General features: G+C 26.4%; 1 protein-coding gene across 3 annotated transcripts; it reads left to right on the top strand.

The window, feature by feature from the left end:
* Window positions 1-6379: 6379 nt before the first annotated feature.
* LOC136076470 (KS1 protein-like) lies at window positions 6380-8129 on the top strand. Of its 3 annotated transcripts, none has more exons than XM_065789841.1 (4): window positions 6380-6517; window positions 6633-6759; window positions 7397-7630; window positions 7872-8129. In XM_065789841.1, exons 2-4 carry the CDS (start codon window positions 6651-6653, stop codon window positions 8045-8047), a joined length of 519 nt encoding a protein of 172 aa, XP_065645913.1. In that variant the 5' UTR covers window positions 6380-6517; window positions 6633-6650; the 3' UTR covers window positions 8048-8129. The 3 variants fall into 3 exon arrangements, with proteins under 3 accessions (XP_065645913.1, XP_065645912.1, XP_065645911.1); XM_065789840.1 differs by having other exon boundaries at window positions 7394-7630; XM_065789839.1 differs by lacking the exon at window positions 6380-6517 and having other exon boundaries at window positions 6588-6759; window positions 7394-7630.
* The last annotated feature ends 685 nt before the right edge of the window (window positions 8130-8814 follow it).

Raw genomic sequence — 8814 nt, 5'->3', positions numbered from 1 at the left:
TCGGGCCTGCTTTTCAATTTCTAAGTTCCTTTTTATTTGTAACTAAAACTGGATTTTTTCCCATTTTAGATGATTTATCTTTCTAATGTAATTTCTTAATATCGCTTTCCCGTTGGGCCCCACTGTCCCGATATGCCCCGCTCTACCCTATTTCAGTAATTTTTAAAAATATAAGTAATTTATTAAGTAATATTTCATTACTTTACTTTATTTATAACTAACTTTATTTATAAACAACTTTATTTATAACTAACTTTATTTATAACTAACTTTATTTATAATTAACTTTATTTATAATTAACTTTATTTATAATTAACTTTATTTTAACGTTATTAACGTTTATAAAAACTTAAGTAATATATAATAAAGATTAAAAAGTTTTTCTTAATGCAGTGCTACGAAGTTAATTGACATTAAAACGAAATCAATTGTAATTTGTTTGATTCTTTTTGACCGTAACGTAGTTTATTCAAAACTTGAGCAAGATTAGAGCTATCTTTTTTTATATCCAGTTTATGAATGTATAAATTGGTAAATCAGTCTTTTATAAAAAAAAAATTGATTTATTGATTGCATAAAAAATTGATTTACTGATTGCACCTAATGATTGTGTTTTTCTATCGTATTGAAACTTAATTCAATAGTAAAAAAGTCGCAGATAAAAGTAAAAATAATATAAATCTTTTTATATGCTGTTTACAAAAGTTACTTTTTTTAAATCAATTTTTTCTCAAAACGTAAAATGGTGGATATTGAACATATAACATTCTGACTTTATTTTTTTGTCATGGAGTTAAATTACCATAAATAAGTGTTTTTTGGCGGTTTTCATTAAAAAAAATATATCAATACATTAAAACAGGAGTACATTTATTAGACAATAAAACTATAACATGTTTGGGTTTTATAAAAACGATTAGCTTAACGTAAAAGCAAAATAATTTAATGAACTTATGTTAGTGAAACATTTATAAAAATATATATTTTTAAATGTTGCAGCTTTTTAGGTTTAGATAGACAGTTAACAAAAAAAAAAAGTTAGATAAGTAAGCATTATCTTTTTAGCTTTGAAACTTTAACTCATTGCAAAAAAAACAAGCCACTGGAATCTTTAAGCTTTGTTAACGTTTACTTATTTTTTAATGCGCATTTCTTTGTAAATACAAAGAAATGGGCATTAAAAAATAAGTACACGTTAACAAAACAAAAAATGGCATACTTAAAACGGTTTAATTAAGGTGATTTTTCAAATTTGTTTTTAAATAAGATAGCAATTAGTAGACCTTAAATTCTTTTATTTTTTAAAAACTAAGGCAATGAGTACTTGAAGTTGCTTTATACCAATGATTGCTAGTACATACTTCAAAATCTTTTGCCTACCTGAACACTAAACAACGTTTAGTGCTTAGGTAGACAATAGTTTAACTTTAAAAAGTTTATTTTTAACCTCTACAGCAAGTATTCTTTACTTATTCTAAGATATACAAAATAAACAATCGTTGCCACTCATAGTTATAATTTACTTTTCGAACTTTTGAAATTTTTAAACTGATCTTCTTGTTCATTAAAAACGTTTTTTTCTGGTTTTTGACTATCACTTATTTTTTTAAAAAAGATTACGTAACATTTGTTATCCAACGCATTATTTTTGACAGTTTTATCCGAGAACCTAATAATTATCCTATCATTTCGGTAACTTGTGCGTTATCCTGATTACTGCAATTATTACACCATTCTTCTTTAAGTCCTTTTTTACTTTCAGCACCAGAAGGATACTAATGTAATCTAAACAGCGTCTAAGACATCGACGTTTATTTGACAATAAATAGTTATTTCTATTCAAATATTCCAACAAAAAATTAAAAATAAAATAATTGCAAAAACATTTATAATAAAAATGAATTTAAAGCTTCCAATGTCTCATTACAGATTTTTGTGTTTATAAACGAAGAGAAAATCCATTAAATAACTAAGCCCTAAAGCTACAACAAGCAAAATTTTCAGATTAAGATAACGCGCCCTTACTTTGACATGTATTAGATTAAATTATTTTAACGATGTTGTAGTCAGATGTTAAATGAACAAATATAACTATCTTTATCCACGTAATAGTAAGTGTAAATATTAGCGAAAAACGGAGGACATAATTTGAACTAGTTTCTAATTTATTTGTTGTTAAAAAACTTTATTCCAAAAAAAATTGACAGAAATATTTAAGTCACCCCATAAGCCAAAAATTAAGCAAAAGTTGGTAGAATGTCTGTTGGCATGAATCTGATGAATCTTTCACAATTAAATGAAATGGAATCAAACAAATTAAACCCCAAATTAAAAGAGTTATTCTAAAATTAATTGGTACCAATACATCAAATAACAACAGATCTAAATACCGACATTTGTTGCACAATAATATTAGTAAGAACAAAACGTCAAAACCAAAAAATGTAAAAAAATTATCTTGTTGTTTTTTATATTAAACCAAACACTAAAAATGTGTAACGGAGAATTCCACTACAAAATTTCATTGCTGCGGGATTTCGTTGTAATCAAATATTGAGTCATTAATGTTATGTAGAGCTTATTGGTTTGACAATTCTCAGAGAAAAGATTTTAATCACGAATTAATGTTACTTTTTCTATTTTTAAGCAGACACAATCAGAACTAAAACTAATTGATATCTCTCAAAAAATAATATAACATTACGTTTTTCATAGCAGTTTTACAACTTTTCATGCTGCTAATTTTAAAAACGGAAATGTAAGTTGGTGCTAATATATATCAAAAATGTTTTCTATATTTTGTTTCTCAAAATTCCAAAGATGTTACCCCTCATAATGTAAGTTTAACGTTTGCGGCCGTGGCGCAGTGGTTAGAACGCTTGCTTTTAAGTAGGAGATCCAGGTTCGAAACGAGCTCTGGACATATTTTCGCGTCACGGTAAGGAAGAAGGCGTGAACTTCCTGGTTAAATGCACTTCCGCGGTGTTCTGTGACAAGACCGTTAGGACTTCTTGGGGCACCTAACATAAAAAAAAAATTAAAAAAAAAAAAAAAAAAAAATTAACAGCATAAAACATACTTCTGTCAACGTTACCCCATATAGAGGTAACATTGACAGTTGAGCCCCAAAAACAAAATTAATTATCTATCAATAATATTAGATAACTAATTAAATTCTTTATCAGTTTATGGAATATAATTATTATTAGAATTGTTGCAAACCAAATTTAGTTTGTCAGCTAAAAAAAATGGATTTTCTAAAGATGTGTCGAAACCCCACTTAGTTTTACTCAAATGTAAATAAAACTTTTTTGTTGTCGAAAACAAAAATTGTAAACCTTAAAATCAATACCAACGCTACTTCTCTAATGATCTAAAAAGAATAATTCTTTTTCTCCGTAGCAGTGTTAGACATTCGGTGGTGCGAATATCGAGTTTGATTGACGATGTCTAAGCACAGTGACAATGCTAACATCAATATCATATAAAATGTTTATAGATTATTTTTTGTCAAAATTTATTAACTACCATCATAATGAGTTAAAAAACGTTTTTAGCCTTTTAAAGGACTAAATTAGATAACGTTTTAACGATTTGTTAAGGCATATTTGCTTCTTTTCTTGAATAATAACTTAAACTTCTTATTATCTCTATAGCTTCCCTTGACTGATTACTTGAACACGAGTTTTATAAACCTGTAAGCATATAAAAAAGTGTCTCTATAAACATGTAATGCCCTTCAATTTTATTTTTCCCTAAAAAAAACTGATTACGCAATTTGACCTTTACTTATTTGATTCGGAATTAAATTTCTGTTTTTTATTTTGACTTTTCTGAATTTAATAAAATTTGATTTTAATGACATTTTTTTTACTATCATAAAAATGAGCATTGAAATGTTGAATGTCTTCTATTTGAAAATATTTTAACTGTGTTTTCGAATTTTCCTGCACGGTACTAAACTCAAATACAAAAAATATACCTATTGAATAATCAAAATACAGATAAATGCCAAAAGTAATTGTCGAATTACTTTTGTCTTATTTGTTTATGATAACTTTGATTTAATAATGTTATTTGATTTACAAATTGATATAAAAAATAACAAAAAATCCTCATTGTGTCAGGTTAAACGCATTATAAAAGTGGTTTTATTTGCCGTTTTCAGTAATAAAATAAACCTATTTTCCTCAAGTGTTAGCTCTTTTTGTTAATGTAATAGTGTTAATTAACTTAAGCCAATAAATCATTTGCCGCCCGTTTTGTATTTGTAATCGCCAAATAATAATTAGTTCATTTAAATTATTTGTGATACAATAAAAGTATGAAAAATTTTATATTAATTTTATTGTTAGAAAACTACCTTTTTTATTTTGTAATAGGGAGCAACAACGATATAAAAATTCTTTTGTATCTTTGCTTATTTTACGCAATACATTTTTTAGTTATTTTACTTAATTATTCAATAAATTTATGCAACAAGATTTTTAAGTTAAAAATCGTTATACAGTAAAAAAATATAACAAAATATACAGTTATTTTATATTTTTATACAAAAATAAAAACAAAAATAAGAACGCGGAGACTCGCTAAAGTTCTTCAGGTCTTTTCAACGAGAACCGCTCGTGAATATTAATATAAAGTTCACATGAAATATAAAATTAAGAAAAACAAGTTAATGTCGTAGTAATAGTTAACGAAAACATAAGTTTCCTAAGAATATATAGATAATATTGGTAAATAGAAATTCTCGATACTTTTATATATAAATACAAAAATATTTTAGAAAGTACTGCTTTCATAAATACTTAAGATGTGGATCAGATATACTATTATATATTACTTTAGGTAATGAGCTTCATTTTCATTTTCAAAAAAACTTAAAAATATAAAAACATGTCTTTAAAAGATAAAACAATTTAGTTTTATCTTGAATGCAAGATTATTTCATTCATGTGAAAAGTCAAATTTTTTCACAACTGTTTTGTTCCAAAGAAAAGCTCCTCGAAATAAAATACATGACTTTTCGAAATAACTTAGTAAATAAGGTTTCCGAATTAAATTACCATTTCGTAAAATGATTTTTTTTTTATCTTTTAAGGTATATAGATTATGAAAAGAAACAGGAGATTCGTTATTTTTACATTTGTCCATAAAACAAAGAATATTAAAAAATATTCAGCTGATAAATAATAAGAATTTTTATTTGAAATAATAACGGTTTGGCAGGAGCAAATCGATTTTAATAAATGAAAAGACAAGCAACATGCTTCTGCTGACAACAATAATTAAATAAATGAAATGACGAGCAACATGCTTCTGCTGCGTTAACCTGTATTTATTTAAAGCATTTCTAGCTTTGTACATAACTCCTATATTTCGAGAATTTTTGTTGTACAACAAATCAATGCGCTACTTCTAACTATGGTTTTCATGATTCCTAAAAAGTTAGCAGTTGGTTCTCTTTTTATTTGAATTTTTTTCATTAAATTTGAGGCTTTAGTTGTATTACTGTAAACTAACTGTTTACGGTTGCTTAAATAACTTTTAAGTATCATTAAAACATTTCCCTTAAATCAATAACATTCAATTTTTTTGAATAGGATTTTGTGGTCAATGGTATCAAAGGCTTTTGATAAATCAATGAAAACACCAACGTATATTGAGATTTTTCAAAAGATTCAGTAATTTTGCGGGTAAGTTGGAGTATAGCGTGTTCGGTTGTATTACTTTTTTTAAATCCGTTTTGATTATGATACAGTATCCGATTTGAAGTCAAAAAGTAAAAACTTAATGCACATAAAATGACTTTTAAAATCTGTTGATACTATTATATTTCTTCGATTTTTGTTAGGTTGTATTTTTGTATTAAAAAAAAAACATTATTTTATACCTTGCCCCCAGCAACAGGACAACTTGAGCTAACTAGACTAGTCATTGAAAAACTAATCAAATGAAATCAATAAAAAACTGTACAAAACTTTTAGACTTTCATTTCTTAAACAGTAATTATTTTCAAAAGTCCTGACCTGCAGTTACAAACTATTGAAATTAGCTTTTAGTTAAAGCATTGGGTACAACTTGTTATTTGCCTACTGGTGTGAAGTAATAGAAAGTTTTCTATTTTGCTGAACAAAATAATGAAAAGTTAATTCATACGTAACTGGATTTAGTCAGTTATAAGCTTCAATTTTTACTACTTTAATCCAATAAACGCTTCCCTGTATATTTTGATGTTTAAGCGTAAATAAAAGCTTAAATCTTTTGTAAAATTCCTTATCAAAGCATAAAAGAGAATAACAAAATTAAAAAGCAGTAAATTGAGATAAAATTTTAAATTGACTTTTAAGAGCTAATGAAATAATATTTGCCTGCTACGTTATATATTTTTTTATATCCTGTCTGTAATACATCTATAAAGTGACCTACTTGGTTCAAAGACACCAAAAGCATATAAATAACATGGTATTTCTACACAGCATCATCACATTTAGTTGTATTACATTCAAGATTCAGGTATGACATTTTAAGGTTTTCTGTTTTTTATTAACTGAAAGTTTTTATTTACTTAAGTATTCCGATGTAATTCTAGATTATCTACTTTTTTAAGAGTTTATTTTATTCTGATTAGAAGTAATTCAAAGCAAAAATGAAACTAATCATTGTGGTATTAATGATGTTGGTTTGCGTGTACAGCATAAGTATTGAAAAAAATGTACCTAAAAGTCACGAAGCAACAGCCAAAAAACAAATTGCAGGTAACATGTTTCTGCTTATTAGCAGAAAAACACTCATTTAACTGATGCCAATAAATGTTACTGTGTACACTCGCTTTATAACTAATAACGGCTTTTCTGGGCAATGTGCAAAATTATTAATTAGTTTACTGTAATAAACTTGAACAAATAGTATTTATTTGTGACGTACAACAGAATACACTAATAAAGTTCTTGTGACTTTAAGCTTTTTTATTAAAATATTTTGCATAAGAGTGCAAATATAATTAAAAATTATATATATATAATTGACAGGGTACATTGGTCATGTACACTGTCAATTATATTTTTGGAACAAACTAAATAAAGTATAGATTTAAAATAGATATTTTGATCAGGTTTTTAAAGCAATAATGCTACATGTTACCCGTATTATGTCAAAACACAATTATCGTGTAAGATGGTTTTCAAAAACTTTTAGTAACATATTTTGTTGCTGCGAATAAAAGTAATACATGAAAAAACAATAATGAAAAGTTGTTTTTAACTTAACCCATAAAATATTATTTCTATTTTTGTATGCAGTATCATTTAAAAGCAAAACTTTTCATTAACGTAACTTTATCGTTTTGTTTGCAATGTAATATAATGTTGTTAATCTAAATACATTCAACAGCAGAAACTAAAACTGAATTGAAGAAGCGTAGCGATGGAGATGATGATGACGATGACGATGACGATGACGATGATGACGATGATGATGATGATGACGACGACGATGATGATGATGACGATGATGATGATGACGATGATGATGATGATGACGATGATGATGATGACGATGATGATGAAGAAGAAGAAGAATGCGATGAAGATGATGATGATTGCGAGAATGAAGATAAGAAAAAGAAAAGTAAGTTTATAAAAATTTATGTTCTTATTTATTTGAGCGACTTCATTAATATTAGATCTTCACGTAATTATTATGTCAATTTTTTGAGTAACAAAATTTTTAGGCTTTATTAGTTATTTATTCAAAGCACCTAGTTTTTATATATTTATTATTATCTTATAATTATTATTTTGAATGTCAATTATTATCAAACCATTGTTTTTATACCTTCTAAACAATTTCAATATTTTATTTTTATCAGAAGAAAACAAAATGAAAAAAGAAAGTAAGAAGAAAATTTCAAAGAAAACAGTGTCAAAACATGCAAAGAAAAATTCTAATCGATCAATGACTGCAAAAAAGAACAGCCAAAAAAAGCAACAGAATAAAAGAGGCGCAAATCACAAAAACCTTAAAGTTAAAAGAAGCAAACTTTAAAAAGAAAATCAACTTCTGATTTTTTAGTTATTTTGTTTTTGTAAAAATCCCTTCGTTTTTTAATATCATGTCTATTTTTTTAGTGATTGTGTTTTTATTGTAGTTCTGCGTTATAAACGCAAGATGGAGTTTTCAATATACCCAATACTTAAATCATTCGGTAAAATCTGATTAATTTTTAGAAACGCAAATAAATTCAAATGTTTGCTTACGTTAAACGTAAAATACTTAAATTCCTTGCAAACACACGAGACTAATGGGATATTATATTATTATAAATTCTAATTTCATTATGATCTCATCTAGATATTATAATCATAGTTAAATACATATTGGTGGTATCCTCGAAAAGGGGCCCATCAAATTGAATGTTTTTTCAACGGCTGTCCATCCTTCTGAATATAACACTTTTTTTTCATCACCCAAGTAACTGTAGCTGTGACATCATTGACTGATTTTTTTAACTAAAATATTGATATGCATGTTTTAATTAACAATTTAAATAGATTTAATGTAAGTGTGATGTAATCAGAGTTGTAGCAAGGACTTTGGTGCTCACGGCAAATGCATACTTCGGCGCCCTTTAACGCCAAAGTTTTTTATTTTTTTGACAAAAAAAAAAAAGAAGGAAACAAATACAGTAAAAATAATATGTAATTTCAAAAAATTTTGTATTGCTAATAATGTTTTTTTAATGTAAACAATTAAACTTAGACCTCAGATGGTTTAAGGCTAGTCGCCGTAAACTTCGGGTTTAATTTGTTTAC

This window comes from Hydra vulgaris, chromosome 02 (assembly GCF_038396675.1).
Source record: "Hydra vulgaris chromosome 02, alternate assembly HydraT2T_AEP".
In the NCBI taxonomy this organism is placed as follows: domain Eukaryota; kingdom Metazoa; phylum Cnidaria; class Hydrozoa; order Anthoathecata; family Hydridae; genus Hydra; species Hydra vulgaris.
This window is presented reverse-complemented; position numbering and strand designations above follow the sequence as displayed.

What these genes read in the sequence shown, in the direction of transcription:
- LOC136076470 (XM_065789840.1), top strand. Translation starts at nt 6,651, where the DNA reads ATGAAACTAATCATTGTGGTATTAATGATGTTGGTTTGCGTGTACAGC. An exon ending in AGCCAAAAAACAAATTGCAG is followed by an intron (nt 6,760 to 7,393) that starts GTAACATGTTTC and finishes TACATTCAACAG; the next exon opens with CAGAAACTAAAACTGAATTG. An exon ending in TGAAGATAAGAAAAAGAAAA is followed by an intron (nt 7,631 to 7,871) that starts GTAAGTTTATAA and finishes TATTTTTATCAG; the next exon opens with AAGAAAACAAAATGAAAAAA.